The sequence below is a fragment of the Drosophila arizonae genome, chromosome 5 (genome assembly GCF_054131065.1).
Source record: "Drosophila arizonae isolate 15081-1271.41 chromosome 5, UAZ_ARI_1.0, whole genome shotgun sequence".
In the NCBI taxonomy this organism is placed as follows: Eukaryota; Metazoa; Arthropoda; class Insecta; order Diptera; family Drosophilidae; genus Drosophila; species Drosophila arizonae.
The window spans coordinates 20,450,067-20,468,263 of NC_142925.1; the positions used below are offsets into that span (position 1 = coordinate 20,450,067).

Sequence of the window (18,197 nt, forward strand, 5' to 3'; positions counted from 1 at the left end):
TTTTACATTTCACAGCTGACCTTGTATTTTATAGCTCATCATATATTGCATGTCGCCCATAGAGATGAGCAGAAACGCTGCACAGCTGATTTGCATCGATTCATCGGATTCATCGCTTCTTTGTGGATATTTCGTCGAAATTTTCACAAGAAAAATAAACATAAACAGAACAAAGTTAGAACGAGACGCGCAAAGAGTGGCGAAACGTATTAAATGTATTGCAGACTTTTCATTGTAATGTTGCATTTGCAAAGCCAAATCGCAATTGAGAACAGATAAAAAAATAATATCTTATCGTTGTGTATATTTGAATACGTTAAGTTAGTGTAATGTGCATAAAAATAACTGCAAATAACGATCGAAAACAAAATGAAAAAAATGCTCGACAGGGAAAAAGTTATTTACGCATTAGGAACAAGTCGGCATAATTACAATTTCAGTTGGTTATAATGTATAATTATAACGACGCAACCGCAGCAGCAGCAGCTAAAACAACAACGTCGCAAAAGAACAAAGAACTCCAGTACATTAACAACCAACTGGTACAAACACAGCAGCAGCAGCAGCAGCAAAAACAAGCGCAGCAGTCGCAGTGCGACGCATAATTTCCTGCTTACCCACACTCTCTCTCACACACACTTACACACAGGCACTGAAGAGCGTGTGCTGTTGTGCGCGTGGGAAGGAGACGCCGTAACGGCCGGCCAACAAAGAAAAATATCTCCACACAGATAGAGAGCGTGAGTGTGAGCGAGAAAGAGAGAGAGAGGGCAACGACAGCAATTCGCAACGCATAAAATGACCAATTCGAACCATCGCCATCATCGAATCGATGTAAGTAGAATATCTTATGTACATTATACTTGTATGTACATGTCCTTCTCTGGATGCCAGCAAATATGTTTGTATGTGTCTCTAAATATATATATGTATGTTGCTCCAGTCACACGAAAAGCGTCATAAAGCGTAAAGAAAACAGAACCTTGTTTACTTTGTGTGTGGGCGGGTGTAAGCTAAACCCATATTGGTAGCGCGCATGAGAATCTGGTGTTTCCTTTACTTTGTCTCTTCTGTTTAGCTGACTGGGAATGCAATTTAAGCGCAGTGCCAACAACAATCAAAGCAATAAAAGCCAAAGGCAACAATAAACAGCTTCATTGCCTCTCATTGGCTATTCCATTTAAAAATATCCGCGAATGTGTGTAAGTAATCTATGTGTATATGTTTGTGTATATGCTCATAGTTGTTGCTCTTTTGTTTGCGCGCATCAGCCACAACACTTACCCACACACACACACCACTTGCACATAAACTCCAGACAGGGAGACAGTCAGTCAAACAAGATTACCGCCCTTCGTCCCTTTTCCCCCTTATACATGATTGCAGTTGTGTTTTGCTCATACACACATACATACATACATGTATATATATTTATTTCCTTTTATGATTTCTTTTATAGCAAGTTGGTTCTTTGTCACGAGCAAAATGTCGCCTTTGTTGGCGTTGCACGCTGTTGCTCTCATGCCCTAACCGCTCCTAAAAGTGTAAGTGGCTGCTAGCCCAACCCCAAACTTGTCTCACTGTTTGTCTTTTTACACAAGTTAACAGCGACTTAAGCAAAAGTGCAATAAACTCGTTGACGTCGACCCCACTGTCGTAACTGTTCACATCCAGTCTAGCTCCCAGCTAATGACCAGTGTTAGGAACTTCTTTGAAGTCTTCAATACATATACACACGTCCACACAGACGAAGGTTAGCGTAAGAGTGTGTTTGACTCAGCGCTAGACGTCTAATTGGAAGCAGAGTGCAACAGCCCACAATCCACTCTCCGCTTATAAAGTTGCCCAGCCCATGCTAATTGCCTGAAGGGGAAGACGGAAGGTGTCTGATTTTGATTTGCGTTGTAGCTATCGTTCTTAGCTGTCTAAAATGGATTAAAAATGTACATGAGTCAATCTGACTATGAGTGTGTGTGAGTTCTCGTTTACAGTTAGATTGTGTCTGGATTGCTGTTGAAAATAAGTTAACAGCAATAACAACAAATGCAAACATTGACCACAGGGAAAAACAGCTGACATAAAATTACAACTGTCTGGCAGCACTATGCATGCAGTTAAAAAGTGAATGCAAACATATGTACATGTATGTATGTAAATACAGCCATTCATAGTGTTAGTGGTGGTGGTGTTGGTGGCGCTTTAAACGCAGCAGTGGAATTTTAGTTGGTTCCATGCCGACATTTGTTTTTGTTTGTCAAACGCTTGCGCTCTCTCACTCTCACTCAGTTGCTCGTCCGTTCGCTCTGCCTTCGGCGCGCACACACATACACTCATACCTACGCTCTCATTGAGACTTTCGTGCTGTTATTTTTGTGGGTGCAATGTACCGCCCCCTCGCACGCATCTGGCGCGCGCTCTATAGTATATGTTTGTATGTGTATGTAGTATGTGTGTAAGTGTAAGTGTGACCCCACATGCATTTTCGAGGCCCGAGCAGAGCGCATTCGAGCTGCAGCTGTTCGCTGCTCGCTCAGTTACCATTCTGTGCTCTGTTGTTATCCATGTCGTCGCGTTGTTGCGGTCGTCGCTGCGCTGTCATTGTCTCGCGTGTCTGCATTTACTCTGGTTGTGTGAATTTGGTTTTTCCAGCGCATCCACATAACAAAAAGTAAAAAGTCAAATTTATTTGTGTAGAAATCTTTGAAATTCTTTTGCTGAATTGGTGCGCGTACTATGTAAAACGTCGCACAGTAATTAAATAAGACGAATTCAACAGAAATTAAACATTATAAAACAAATGGTACGCGATGTTTTTATATTTTAATTATTTATTTAGTGTGTTTTTTTTTTATTATCAACTGGACATGTAAAACTTAAGTGTAAATGTATTAGTGCTCGCTCTTACACATATGTGCTCGTGAGTGTGACTGGTGTTTTTGCATACATATAACACTTTATTACAGTTGCCTTTAGTTTGTGTGTGTTTTTTTTCTTGTGTGTCGTCAGCTGTTCTCTGTTCTTTATCGCTGTCTGTTTTGCGCTCCAACGGTAGTTGGTCCCACACTGCTGCAAAAGGGAAATTGTTATGCTTTTGTAATTTAGCTGTCTCTCTGTGTCTCTGTCTATGGTGATAAGGTTTTTCTTTTTCATTGCTTTTATTGCGTCTCGCTTTTGATTGTTATTTGCGTGCTCGCATAATTCTTTTTAGGTACATCATGCAAAAAGCACGCAGACAGATGCACGTACACACATGCATACATACATATGTATATACATTGTACATATGTACATTCATATAGATAACTGTATGTAGCACAGATATGCACACGACTGACCCACTTTTCGGTGACCTTGTGGCCTTCGAGAGGCCCATATACAGATTGTCATATACTTTTTGTATATACATGTACATATGTAAGTATGTATATCAGTGCAATAGACTCGCCAATTGACACACAGCTGACTGCATGACTGGCTAGCTGGGCTGTTTGATTTGGCCATGGCTTATATAAATGCAGTTCGCTCCCCAATTTTTTTGTATTTATATTCGAATACAAATATAAATAGCTTTTATATGCAAACACATACATACATATGCATATAGGTTTGTTGTTCTTCTGTCCATTACATTTGGTCGAGGTCGCTGTCCATAAAAGCAATAAGACAACAGTATTCGATATGCAGAGTTTGCATTTTAAATATTGTTTACTTTTTAAGACGAACACATTGTCTCTATCTCTTTCACATACAGCCATACCTAAGCACTCTCTCGCTCTCTCGTCTTTTAGCACCTTTGCGCTTTTATTTTTTTGCGTTTGCTTTTGCACCGCAATTGCGTTTACGATTCCAATTTATTTTCGACATTATGCCTCTCAGCTGTTCGTAGAGCGTGTTTTTCATCTTCTTTTTTTTGTGAGACTTGGGCTGTAGCTTCGACGTTCCTAACAAATCAGCGTACAACGTCCAGATAATAGTGTACCCAGAATCACGTACTCGGGCGAGGGCAGCTCATGTATTATTAATTATAGATAAACGAATGCATATATTGTTGATTGATGTAATAATTGATCATACATAGCTCATTGTTTATTTAATGACAAAACAAATGTAATTGTAATATCAATTACTTCTCAAACGGCCCTCGGGCAAATAATCAAAACTTCTGCCTTCTGTGTGACCGTCGCTTCTCATTGTGGCAAGTGAAAAGTGTGCACCTAATCATGCGAAATGAATTGAAGCCATTTAGTTGAGTTAAAATAAATAAGAATTTTGATGTGAGATGATTTCACACGAGCCATGAAACATGCGATAACTATGTGCTCACCCCTCTCTCGCTCTCTCTCTTTCACTCTCTTTGTTGCTGTTTCCGCTCAGCCCTTTCAGTATGCTATTCCAATGTAAGTGCATAGTACGATTTGTATATCATATCCGTTACATAGATTCGCATAGATTTGACAGTATAAGAGTTGGCCATATAAGAGCATGTTGATAGTTGTTGCTGTGAGCCATTAAAGCAAGGCTACAAATTAACATAGACATAAAGACATGAACATGCAACGTGTGTGTCATGCATGCCTATTTAAATGCATATGTATGTATATTTGCATTTTACTTATATAAATACCAATTTAATTCAAAAGCGTTGTCGTTCATCGCACGAGTCCTCCAATCAGCAATTTAATGATCTTTAATGTGACGAATAATGCTCCATTACTGACATCTATTGTAATATAATACATGCATATGTATGTATGTACGCACATATGTCTGTGTATGTAAATGTGTGTCCAGTAGTAAGAATTAGGAAAAAGGGATTTGAACTCTTCTCTTAAGCTACAATTTGCTTTTGCTCGCTCTTTTGATTTGCTTAAGCTTCGATTTTGATAAATGAACACGGATTGAGTAGCGACACTTCCATTCTGACTACTCTTAAATGAACTACTTATTTATATGTATATGAATAATACTTCATGTTATATTCATTATTTTCATATTAATAATTATACACACATACTCGACTACATGTCTCAATGTAATTAAGGTTTGCATGTATTTTTGGTCACTCGCTGCTTACTTCCAGTTATTGAGCCGATCATCAAGTTCCAATCAGCTGGTCTGCTGTAGGCTTGTATGTATGTATGTATGTATGTGGTTTTATTCTTTGGTCGCTTTACTCGAATTCGCAACACGTTCGATTGCCTTTTTAAATTGGCTTTGATGATTTTTCATTTAAGCTGAATGCCATACACTTTAAATATGTAGATATATATAATGGGGAGGGGGTGAGGAATAAGGGGAGTTGGCGCATGGTCATTGACTGGTCGTCCGTTTTTGGGGTCTCAGTCGGAGGCATAACGCGAAGCGTGTGAGTTGTCAATTATGCGCGAGGCAGAAAGATCAGATGGCCATATAGGTTGAAGACAAATATAAAACGATATATGTATGTATGTATATATATGTATGTATATGTATTACATTATAAAGAAATTCATTTGCATTTGCATAAGTTGCAATGTGACGACGTCAACCTTGGGTAATATTATAATGTCTTTTAATATGTATTTCTGTTGTTCTATTTCTCACGTGCGCGCCACGCGTAGCTATAAAGTTAAAAGCTAAACCAAATATCGAAACGAAAGCAACAATAATAAAAATAAAAATGAATAAACAATTTAACAAATACAAGTTCCTGGTGTAAAAAAAAAAGAGCAAAAAAGTGCACTCGCTACGAAGAGAGGCGGGGCGAATGATTAACTAAACGCTCTTGATTAAATACGTGATTCGAAGAGCAGCAACGCAAGAGAGCGCGACGAAGTCTCTTCATTATAAATTTATGGTTTGTTTTCGTCAAGCAGCCGCAGCAGCAGCCAACAACAAACAAAAGCCAAAGAGAGGGGAATATATCACGACATAACCAAATACGCAATTTGTGAATAATTTAATCGTGCATTCACACGAAGACGCAAACAGCAGCGAGCAACGGCTAAGGCCTATCTCCCTCTCTCTCTTTCGCTTTCTCGCTGAGTGAGTGAGCGTCAGTCGAAGAGTTGAAGCTTCAAAGAACACAGGGCAAAAGAAAGACTAAAGCGACGCTGCTAGACGCTAGCGTTTTGCGTTTGAAGAGCTTACACGAACCCTTGATGTTTGCGCGTAGTGGTATTAGTGCTGCGCCCAATAGTGGCAGTGGCAGTGGCAGAGGCAGTGCTGATGACGGCGGTGGTGGCGGTGGCGGTGGCGTCGGCAGTGTGGGTGGTGGCGGAGTCGCTGCTGGCAGTATTGAGTTGCTGTGTCCACCCAGCGGCAGCAGCAGCATTAGCGGCAGCGGCAGTTTCAGCAGCAGCGGCGCCAGTACAACGGCAACTAACAGCACCAGCGTCAGTGTAAGTGCGTCGACGCCAGCCGCTGCTGCGGACTTGTTGGACGACAGCGCAGAGAACAACAACAATGCGAATGCCAATCGAAATTTGAGCTTACAGCTGAGCAATAGCAGCAGCAGCAACAGCAGCAACAACAACAATGTGAACAACAATAATAGCCACAGCAATGGTAACGGCAGCAGCGGCGGTGGCAGCGGCAGCACAAATCTAATCAGTGGCATCTGTAGCAGCATTTGGCGCACAGCGACCTTTGGCAGCGCAGCGCCCATCGCCAGCATTATGGCTGTTAACAGTAACAGTAACAGCAGCAGCAGCAGCAGTAGCAGTAGTAGCAGCAGCAGCAATAGCAGCAGTGGCAGTGGCACCTGCAGCGGCGTCAGCGCCAGCTACTCATCCAGCGCATCCTCAATTTCGCCAGCAGCAGATGAAGCGTGCGTTTTAGAGCAGCAGCAGCAACGCACACAATTGCAAATGCAGCTCGGTGTGGAACAGGACGAGCCCGTAAGCTTAAACACAAAAGAAAACAAAGACAAATCAGAAAAACAAAAACAAAAACAAAGAAAAAACAAATACAAATATTGCTTTGATTTTCGGTTTCCACTCCATTCACTCGATATGGCATCTCTCAGCGGTCATTCATCAAGGCTATCATTTTGTACATAGCCCCACGTCTCGCCTCGCCCTGTTGTATTCTCTCTCCTCTATCTTCCTCTCTCTCTCTCTCTCTCTCTTTTCTGTCTCGAGCATTGTTCATCAATTAATTTGTTCTTTTCGTTTATTGTTTGAGCATTGTTTTTGGGGCAGCCTCAATTAAGATTGGAGTCAATTGTTTTGTTTTGGTACGACAATCGCATCAAATTTCTAATAAACAACAAATTACTCCATACACATATGTTTATTTAACCCTTGTGTGGGTATATATACATCCTGTGTGAACGCTGGCTCATGACTTTGTCACTCATTCACAGCAAACATTCCTAGGCGCCACCGAACTGGACGATGAGCTAATCAAACAACTGCCAAAGGAGGTATTGCTGCGCGTTTTCTCCTACCTGGATGTCGTCTCATTATGCCGTTGTGCCCAGGTGAGTCTCTCAATATCAATATGCATACAGATTGAACTAAATTAATTGTGCGTAGGTGTGCAAATATTGGAATGTGCTCGCCTTAGACGGTTCCAGCTGGCAGAAAATCAATTTGTTCGATTTCCAACGTGATATCGAGGTGTGTATTTAATCGTTATGCATAGCTTGAGTTGCCTACATTTAATTATCATTATACTTGTTCTCCCTTTCGCACGTCGTTCACTCAGGGTCCGGTGATCGAGAATATATCGCAACGATGTGGCGGCTTTCTCAAATCCCTATCGCTACGTGGTTGCCAATTCGTGGGAGATCAGTCCATAAAGTAAGTAAAAAAATATATTTACGTATATATACATATGTATATATATACAATAAATTAAAATTCACTCAAAGGGAATTGAGTGCGTTTTATTTGCTGCACTCAATCACATGCCCTCATTAATCTCTCTCATTACTGTTAATCATCAAGCAAGGGGAGTGAGAAGAAGAAGAGATAGCAAAAGAGCATCACTCAAAAAAGTGAGAGCGCAATTACGAGTGCAGCAACAAAATATCACTCAATTCGTCTGCTATTGTGTTGAAGCAAGCCTAAAAACCAACAACAAAATTGAACTTCGCTTAAAGGAAAGAGAGAGTGAGAAACATTCAATGAAACACAAGGGAAATGAAACTACGTTACACAGCTGACTATTGAAGTTGTGTAAAAGAGAGCCCAGCGTAATACAATGAGAGGATATAGAGACAGTTATTTCCTTTTGTGTGTGTGTAGTTGGAATTGTCGTGACTTAAACCGAAAGAGTTGAGAAATTGAAAACATGTTCATATTATTAATCATGGATTCGATTCAAAATAATAATTAAAAAAAATGTTTTCTAATTATGCAGAACTCTAGCAAATCACTGCCACAACATCGAACACCTGGATCTGTCGAAGTGCAAGGAGATCACGGACAACGCGGTCGCAGACATAAGCAGATACTGCAGCAAACTGACTGCAATCAACTTGGACTCCTGCTCGAACATAACAGATAATAGCCTCAAATATATATCGGATGGCTGTCCGGTAAGGCAACGCGATATTCGACACATTCAGAAAAAAAATAAAATAATTTGCGTGTGTCTATTTTATAGAATCTGCTGGAGATCAATGTGTCCTGGTGCCATTTGGTGTCCGAAAATGGAATCGAGGCGCTGGCACGCGGTTGTGTCAAACTGCGAAAGTTCAGCAGCAAAGGTTGTAAACAAATAAACGACAATGCCATCACGTGCCTGGCCAAATACTGTCCCGATCTAATGGTGCTAAATCTACACAGCTGCGAGGTAACTGGCTAATTGATAAATGTCATAGAAATATGGGGAATTAAACAAATGCCCAATTAAAGCTATTTTTCTAGGTGTCCATATAGGAGTTCCAAATGAAATATCTAAAGCTTTGACTTAATGTGACATATGAAGTTTTCTGTGTCCTGTATCTATAGCTATATCTTTGTCTTTGCAGACCATCAGCGACACGTCCATACGGCAGTTGGCCGCGTGCTGCCCTCGACTGCAGAAGCTGTGCGTGTCCAAGTGTGTGGAACTAACTGATCTCTCGCTGATGGCCTTGTCGCAGCACAACCAACAGTTGAACACCTTGGAGGTGTCGGGCTGTCGCAATTTTACGGACATTGGCTTTCAGGCGCTGGGCCGTAACTGCAAGTACCTGGAGCGCATGGATCTGGAGGAGTGTAGCCAGATAACGGATCTGACGCTGGCTCACCTGGCCACCGGCTGTCCCAGTCTTGAGAAGCTGGTAAGCTTACCCAGAATATCCCATAATTGAGTCAATTTAATGTAACGTTCGTTTCTTTGGCAGACGCTGTCGCACTGCGAACTGATTACGGACGATGGCATACGGCATTTGACCACGGGCAGCTGTGCAGCTGAGAGTTTATCGGTGCTAGAGCTGGACAATTGTCCATTGATCACGGATCGAACGCTGGAGCATTTAGTGTCGTGCCACAATTTGCAGCGCATCGAGCTCTTTGACTGCCAGCTCATTTCACGCGCGGCCATACGCAAGCTGAAGGTGGGCGTGGTAGCAGCCAGTAGCTATATACATATATATCAATATTTGTGCATTTATAGAGTATATATCATTTGCTAAATTGTCTGTCTTTTTTGTAGAATCATCTACCAAATATCAAGGTGCACGCCTATTTTGCACCTGTCACACCGCCCGCTGTGACAACGGGGCATCGTCCAAGATATTGTCGCTGCTGTGAGATTCTCTGAGATACGGCCATTGGCTTTGCCAGAAGGATAATGCGCAAATCTGCCACGGACTGATGTTGGCCTGTTTGCATCATCCTGATTGCCATGCTCCTAAGCCTGATGCTCATTGCGATGTTGTATTATCTCAAATTGCTTGACGGCGACGACTATTGAACGATGGACGATGGATGGTGGATGGTGGATGCTGGAATACTGGAATGATAGATGATATGTGCAGGAAGCAAAGCAAAACACAGCTACGCTCACACATAAACACCTACACACCCACAAACACACACACACCGATAGAAACTGTGTATAACTAAAGCAAGATTCTAATAACTCGATATTTAAGCATTCGAAACACACAAAAATTGTAACGAAATTCGTTTTACTAAAACGAATCGAAGCAAAACACCTTTAATAGTCTTTAGTTTTATTATTTCGAAAGAGTTTCTAAAACTCTGTCCTTCAAACATGTAAAATTGTGATTATTTTATTTAATACGCTAAGCTGTTATGTTAACTGGATAACGTTTAATGATTTTTGTGTGTATTATTAGCTATTATTATTTGTAATGTTTTCGTATTTGTTTCATTTATCTTATACGTATTTTCTGTTTTATATCTAAGAATAATTGTCAATCAAATTAGCTAAACATGTTTTGCTTTTGCGTGTAGATATACGTACATACGTATACGTATATGTATGTATACATATATTTTCACTTGAATATTTTCTATAATTTCACACACACACACGCTCACACAAGCATACACATACAACTTGCTTGCATGCTGTTTAGGTGTTGATAAAATTATGATTTTATGATTAGTGAGAGCAAATGCATATAATAACTAATATATGTGTATATGTATATATATATACATAACTGAGATTTTAATCAAGTCTAAAGATGTCGATAGAACCACAAAGCGTTCACCCACACACACAACTACACACACAGACACCTTACAGTCAATGAATACTTTTAGGCTATTTCCCAATATAACTGTTGCTATATTTCGTTCTCTTTTTTTTTTATTTAGTGCCAGCTAAATCATATGTAAGCATATACATATATTTAACAAAGAACATTATACATTATGCACTATATATACATATATATAGTCACACACACACATTGGCATATATGTGCTTGTGTTTGTGTTTGGCTGCACACAATGTCAACGAAATACAAATTGTATATTAAACCATAACAAATCGAAAACAAACAGAAACTGAAAACAAAAACAAAAAACAAGAAAAAACAAATAACTACAAATAATAACCGTTCAAGTGCAAGCAAATCTTTTACACACAAATAAACAAACAAACAGATGGATCACGTTTCTAAAACATTACATAAACACACATGGTAAATAAATCAATATATATATATATATACATTATGAGAAAACAAAATATATATATATTTAATTATATAACTCTATACATGTATAATTGTCTATTTTGTAAATGCATTCCACACAAAATGAAGAGCGGGTACAACATTTCAAATTGGAAATACTTTTTGTCATCTCCCTTTCGAGTTTCTATCAATTGGTTTTTACACAGGTTTCTTATACGAACTAAAGCTATTTATACCGCTTAGCTGGGGTATCAAGAAACCGAGCTCATTTCTAATAAGAATAGACGCTATCTTATTGGAGATTACGCATATAGACACATCTTAGTAGAATAAACACAAGGCACGCTGCCAGTGGGAATTTAATATTTAATATGTGTAAATTTATTTGTTGTGCTTAAAACTAAATGTAGCATTTAAAATATCGATTGGTTGCCTCATTTAATGGCTTGTAGCTAAACAATATATAGCTAATTAACTAGTAATTTATGTGTTTCTATAATATACGAACCAATAAGTGCATCAATAGTTTTATGAAACCATCAACTTTAATTAAAATTACCTTAAGGTCTATACAAAGAACAGAAAAAAACAACAAATATTTATTTAACTAAATAAAATGTGCAAAGCTTTCGAAGGTGAATATGTAAGTACATACATACATATGTGTGCAAGATAAGATCTTTAATTTGGGTATGTCACAGAAATATTTAAAATTAGCGCGCATTTCAGTGGTGCCCTATTCGGAAAAGAGTAGTAAAGTAAATAAATGCGACATTGTTTTTTCGATAAGTAGCTATCGTTCAGCCACCACAGCTATCGCCGTTATCGCCCAATGGTTATGAGATACTTTTCGATTGGAATCGAGTTGTAGTTGTATTAGTTTGCGGTAGACGAAGGCATATCGAAATAATAAACAATTATGTTGAGATTATTAACAATCTGTATCTGCAGGGAACATTCAAAACGTGTGTTTTTGTGTTGTGTGTGAACGCGCTTAATTATGCAAAACACAGCAGCAAAGACGCTCCTAACAGCGGTGAAAGTGTTGTTGTTGTTGTTGCAGCAGCGAAATTGGTTTTCTTCGCTAGCAGCAGTGACTGTGGCTCAATTTGTTGTGGTATTCGCCTTAGCAGCAACGATAAATTTTCCCTAATAAAGACAACAAAGTGAAACATAGGAGAAGAGAGCGAAAGAAAAGTGCGGTAGACAAGTGAATAATAAAAAAAATCAAACAATTGGCTTTCTTCGTTTAATTATTTTTCGGTTTTCCGCCTTTTACGCCAATAAACTTGCAGTGCTGCTTGCGTTTACAGTTACACCCATACATACATAAATACAGAGATATGTATATGCAGTATGCTATAATAAGTTCAAGGAAAGCAAAAAGCAAAATGCGAGAAACAGAATGTGCAATGCAGTAGTAAAAGAAAGAAAGAAATTGACGCCTGCTGCTTGGGCCTCGCCTCGCCTCTGTCCATTTCATATTATGTAAAAAGTGGCTTTGTTGACTCTGGTGCACCTGATTTTATGTGTGCGTGCAATAAATATTAATTCAATTCGAGCTGCATGCAATAATAATGTTCAAAACGAAGCCAAATAATCGATGTGCGAAAATTTACCGTTGTCGGCTGTAAGCTGGCGCGGGGGCAGCAGCAACAGCAGCATTTGCAGCAACAAAGCACAGCTGAGCGTCGGCGTCGGCGTTGCTTTATGTGTGCGTGTGCGTCTACGTTTGTGTGCAATTGAATAAGGAAGGAGTGAAGAAGGCGAATAACAACAGTCCCAATCGGAAGCAGGAGCAGGAGCAGCAGCAGCAGCGGATCTGCGAAGCGAATCCAATCAATATTTATTATGCGAAAGTCCAACTGAACTGCAAAAATGTCCAAGTGAAGCAACTAAACTAATTGGCAACAAGAATATAATCGGAAAGCTGTGAGGCAACCTTGCCAGTTCTTTGCCCTTCTATTTATTCGTTTGTTAAACGGTAAGTCAGCCATTTTGATTACATTTCGCTTTGGTTTTGCGTCTAGCGAATTACGTACCAAATTTGCATTACGTATGAAAGTCTACTACTTATGTATGTATGAAAAATATATATGCATATAAATGCAATAACCATACATATACATACATATGTGTGTTTTCTAGCATTTGAATTTGAGTATTAACAATGTTAATGACAGTTAGAATTCGAATTTCACAAGAGAACTTTGAGGATTGCGTTGCTGAGCTTAAAACTTGTTTCTGTTCTACGTGCGTGTGTATGTCTGTATGTATTTGTAGATGTATGAAAAGATATGTACATCGCATAGCAACGTTCTATATACATTATATATTATACATGCATACATATAAAAATACTGCTTCTCATATGGGCATGAGTAAATGATTTCAATTCACGTCTCACTGCGTCTCATTTCAACTTTGTGTTGACAGACAAACAGCAGTAGCACTAGCAGAAATAGCCGCCGCAGCAACCTCCCTTCTTCCCATCCATATTTCGTACACCCCCGCTGCAAGCGCACACGTTAGCTTTTGTTGTTGTTCTCTTAATCAGCTGTGTGAGTCTTGCCGACATCAACGTCGACGTCGTCGTCAGCTTTGCTTGGGTTTATTCTCTTCTGGTCTTTGCTGCAGACAAAGAAACTGTTACCGCGCTCTTTCTCTCATTCGCTCTGTCTCTCTTTCTGCCTGTCTCGCTGGGTATCCTTGATTTTTATTCGCTTGAGTTTTGAAGCGTTATTTTATTTCCTTTTGACTACGCCAGAAGCGGGTAGACAACAAAGAAAATGCTTGACAGATTAACTTAGTGTGGGTAGCTGTATGTGTATTAGTGCATCGATTTCATATTCCAACACATACAAACACACATCTTAAAGTTCATTAAGCGAGAGTTAATGAGAGATAACCATAAAGTGTTAAGTTAACAATTCAGCAGAGCTTAGAAATTACATACTTACATGCAAACATACATATACAGTTGCATACTTACATACATACATATATTAATACTAAACTGTTTTTACAAAATTCCAAGTGCAACGCATCTAAGTGCTTGTACAAATTACGGATCTTTAATTAATCTTTGAGTAGTCGCACTTAATTTTAGCTGATTTTTTTTATATATTAATACAACTATTGTGATTGGCTATAACTCTATAAAGAAGTATAGACATATAGGATTACACATAGTTACATACAAATATAACCAACTTTCACAGTAGGTGTGTTATACGTTAAGGGAAGAGATAGAGAGAGAGATTACTGTTGATCTTTTAAATTCATAGTTCATTTTGTAATATCTCCAAGTCTTAAGTAATGGCGTTGCAATTTTAATAATGTTATCTTATTGCTTAACTTCTTCACTTCTTCCTGTTGCTTGATTTCCGCATTCGTCGACTTATCATCTCGGGCTTATCGTTGATTTTTTATTCATTTTTCCCTCATTGTTCTATTTATTGTACACACCTGCGTGACTTCCAGCTCATGGCTAAGCATACAAACGTGCATACAAATATTTATACATGTATATATAGCAATGCGTAAATCCATAAAAATTCATACTTCCATAAGACTCCTAGATATAGCCTGTAACTCTAAAGAGCTTTATGTAAAAATATTTTGATTCTTACTAACAAATTTATTAAATTGTGAAATAGAATAAAAATAAGAATTAGAATAAAGTATACATGTATACGCATAAATATACATACGTATGTAATAGATTGTTTTAGACATGATCATGCATATTTTATTTTATTCATAAGCTTAAAAATTTCAAAAGGTAGTTAAGCATATAAAAATAAGCAAGATTACCATAAGTAGAAATGTACACATATATTCAGGCATTTAAATGTACATCTACATACATACAAGAGCAGAAATTACGTGAAAAGAGAAGCGAAGAAATAGCTTGTTGCGCATATTGAAAAGTGAATAAATTCAGCGTGTTCTATTTTGTATGTAAATACTGTTTTATATGCTATGCATTTAACCTACTTTAGCTATCTCTAATAGAACATTATTAATATTCCTTGATTTTTTAAAGAACTCACTGAACGGAAAGGGTATTGGCAGGTCGTTAATGATTGTGAAATGTCAGAAAATGTTTTATTTTTTCATCTCTCATTTTGAGTCAATGTCCAAGCGGTTGCGGTTGCGTTTTATATGGGCCTGCGGGCCAGATAACAGAATATAAAACGCACAGTGGTCTAAGCTTATCATATACCGACAGCCAGTTTTATTTCTGCTGATAATCTGAAAGTTGGCTTGGAGGTGGAGGAGGTCATATATTAGTTGTGGTTGATAAAAAAAAAAATAAATAAATTGAAAATTGTTGACAAAAATTTTGTATAACAGCAACGTCGCTTTAAAAACATTTGTGTATGTGTGTGTGTGTGCTGCACCGCTTTAGAAATTAACAGACATTTAGGTGAGCTGTTACACACCAACACACACACGCACACATACAGTTTGCCCTCTCTTTGCCAGTTGATCTCTAAATGAGTTTCAATGAACACATCCTGAGTTTGCTTGGCATCGAGCTTCTTGAGTTATTTGCATTGCATTTGCTGTTTTGAGGGAGGCTGGTCACACTCACCACAATCGCAGTAACAGTAGAAGCAACAGCAGAACTTGCTTTATTGTTTTGGAGACCCACGCTACGCAATATTTTCAAATTTTACCCCATTGCTATTTGTTGTTGTTGTTTAACGGACGCTAAGCTAACAAGGGGAAGCGAAGGAGAGTAGTGGGTGAAAAAGAGAGTGAAAGAGAGAGAGGGAGAGTGAACTCGCTCAGTGACCCCGCCAGCACCGACGTTTCTGTAGCTGTTGCTGCTGCTTCCCGTTCCGTTGCTGTCCCAGCCGCAGCCGCAGCCGTCGCTCTCCTCCTTTTGCGTTTTATTTTTCGTTATTTGGTTTTTGGGTTGAATGACTTTGGACAACGTGTGCGCAAAAAATAAAAAGAAAATAAGAAAATAAAGAGCGTAACATTTGAGCGTTGCCAGAGAGCCATTGAACCCACCAAAATGTAGACAGCTGATGGACGCCACTTTGTGTTAGAGAGATGGTTGGGGAGGGAGAGGGAGAGAATGAGGTGACTGTGAGTTAGAGATGGCCAGTGTGAAGGACTGGTATGTAGATGTCTCGTCGCACCCTTCAATAACAGTTACAACAATGCTTTCTTTTCTTTCTTTTTTTTGTTATTTCTATTAAGCTATGTTCTCATCTAACTTGTATAACGGATTGGGAGGGGGTTAGCTAGCAGACTTCAACGATTTTGCTTTGATTGATATTCGGGTGCATTGTTTTAGTGGAATTTGCGTTTCATTTCTATACAGAAACACACACACATACACACACATGCGCACAGAATTTCTCTAAACACGTTAGCACAAAACAATTTGCTTAGAGACGCGAACACACATACATATGTACATATGTATGTGTATGTATGTATATATTTTTGTTGTGCTTACAAAAATAAACGGAATGGAGTCATCGCTCGACAAGAGATGACGCCTGCTTCTTTGACTTGACTCGTCTGGTCTCGTCTCATTTTATTTCATTAAAACTGATGCCAGCACTCAAAATTTTATTTAATTTGAAGACTCTTTTCCCCGCTAAATTTTAAATATGGTTGGACTCTTTGTTAGCCAAGTTAATCAAAGTGCGTCACTGCTCAAAAGTGATTTTTTATTGTTGCCAAATTAACATTATTATATACTTACAACTGTGTGTAAGTATGAGTAGATACATAAGTATGCATATCTAATTATGGATATATGTATGTATGTATATGTATATATTTTTTGTATAGTCATTAAATTCTATTTCATTTATAAATTGGAATATTTATTGCCCACATAAATGACTCATAAAAGTCTTAGGTAATTTTTGTGCGAAATAATTAAAATATAAGCATATATAGTATATTGTATTGTACATTAGCTAAATTTTTCCGCCTTGAATTATTATATTACAGTGTGACAGTGATAAAAAAAAGTGGATCTACGGTCAAGATCGTAAATAATATATGTATGTATGTATACGTATGTATATACAGTCACACCTAATTTAACTGGTTTTGTAGAAGATATTTAAAAGTTACGAAAAATGTTTTTTTATTTTTTTATTTATGTATAAAACATAAACGTTTATTTATGAGCTACGAATGTAGCTAAACCATTTTATCACCGTTACCCACTTTAATATCATAATAGTTTATAATGTGATATATTTGCAAGGGAATTAAATCTTTGGAATACAATAAAAAGGTTTCTCTGGTGGTAAAGTCTTTGTTTGTCTATAGAAAAATTGAGATAAAAAAAAAAAAAAAACATTTGTTGGGAGTGACTCCCATAAGTATACAACGTGCATATCCGCGTGAATAGATATGTATGTATGAATGTATGTAGTTATATATTCCTTATAGTTACATACATACAAACTTATTTACACAGTACGCGTCCCTTGTATAACAGTCGTCTGCCGAGCGTCTATATTTGCTCGCAATCAATCTCAAGCGGCAGTCCAATGGTCACAATACAAACACACACACACACACATACATACATACATACATAGAATCGACAACAATTTGAGCAATTGCGTTCTATACAATTTCACATTTATAGCAACGTGCGGACCATAACAAAAGTAGAAGCTCTATAATTTATAAGTTATGGTAAATAAGGCACCCACACAAATGATTACACTTACACAGGCACACACGCACACATACACATAGTTACAAAGTTGCTCGCATTTACCGATAGAATCATAGTGGCAATATTGTACATATGTATGTATATAACACTATTATGCCGCCTGCTGTTCATTTTATTGTTGTTCTATCTTCGCTTTCGTAAGGCTTTTAACCGTTTGATTGTTAAAACAGCTGATTGCCATAATTAAAAACAACTGCGCACATACAAACATATGCACACACACACGCATACACTTGCAAAGCAGCCAACAAACACTTGCACTCACTCATACACACACACAGAAGCGCTGCCTTTTATCAACACCTATTATACTCTCAACCCCCAACACTCAGCAGCAACAACAACAGCGGCAGCAGCTGTGAAGCTTAAGTGCTGCCAGTA

At 38.3% G+C, this 18,197-nt stretch overlaps 1 protein-coding gene and 1 long non-coding RNA gene across 5 annotated transcripts; one reads left to right on the top strand and one right to left on the bottom strand.

Moving 5' to 3' along the window:
* Positions 1-41: 41 nt before the first annotated feature.
* On the top strand, positions 42-13,070 carry LOC149268749 (uncharacterized). 4 transcript variants are annotated; one of them, XM_089470824.1, is made up of 10 exons: positions 42-834; positions 5,601-6,878; positions 7,346-7,462; positions 7,518-7,601; positions 7,690-7,784; positions 8,347-8,524; positions 8,593-8,781; positions 8,960-9,253; positions 9,317-9,529; positions 9,628-13,070. In XM_089470824.1, the coding sequence occupies exons 2-10, from the start codon at positions 6,141-6,143 to the stop codon at positions 9,733-9,735; spliced, it is 2,016 nt and encodes a 671-aa protein (XP_089326950.1). In that variant the 5' UTR covers positions 42-834; positions 5,601-6,140; the 3' UTR covers positions 9,736-13,070. The 4 variants fall into 4 exon arrangements, with proteins under 4 accessions (XP_089326950.1, XP_089326952.1, XP_089326949.1 ...); XM_089470823.1 differs by lacking the exon at positions 42-834 and adding an exon at positions 2,164-2,800; XM_089470825.1 differs by lacking the exon at positions 42-834 and adding an exon at positions 2,164-2,668.
* LOC149268750 (uncharacterized) lies at positions 2,656-5,601 on the bottom strand. Its single transcript, XR_016270395.1, has 2 exons — positions 3,758-5,601; positions 2,656-3,066 (listed from the first exon to the last, which is right to left on the bottom strand). It is a non-coding gene; the product is annotated as an uncharacterized LOC149268750 (long non-coding RNA).
* Positions 13,071-18,197: the final 5,127 nt, after the last annotated feature.

Coding starts and splice junctions, on each gene's coding strand:
- LOC149268749 (XM_089470824.1), top strand. CDS start 6,141: ATGTTTGCGCGTAGTGGTATTAGTGCTGCGCCCAATAGTGGCAGTGGC. Junction 8,782..8,959: donor TAAATCTACACAGCTGCGAG/GTAACTGGCTAA, acceptor TTGTCTTTGCAG/ACCATCAGCGACACGTCCAT. Junction 9,254..9,316: donor GTCCCAGTCTTGAGAAGCTG/GTAAGCTTACCC, acceptor TTTCTTTGGCAG/ACGCTGTCGCACTGCGAACT.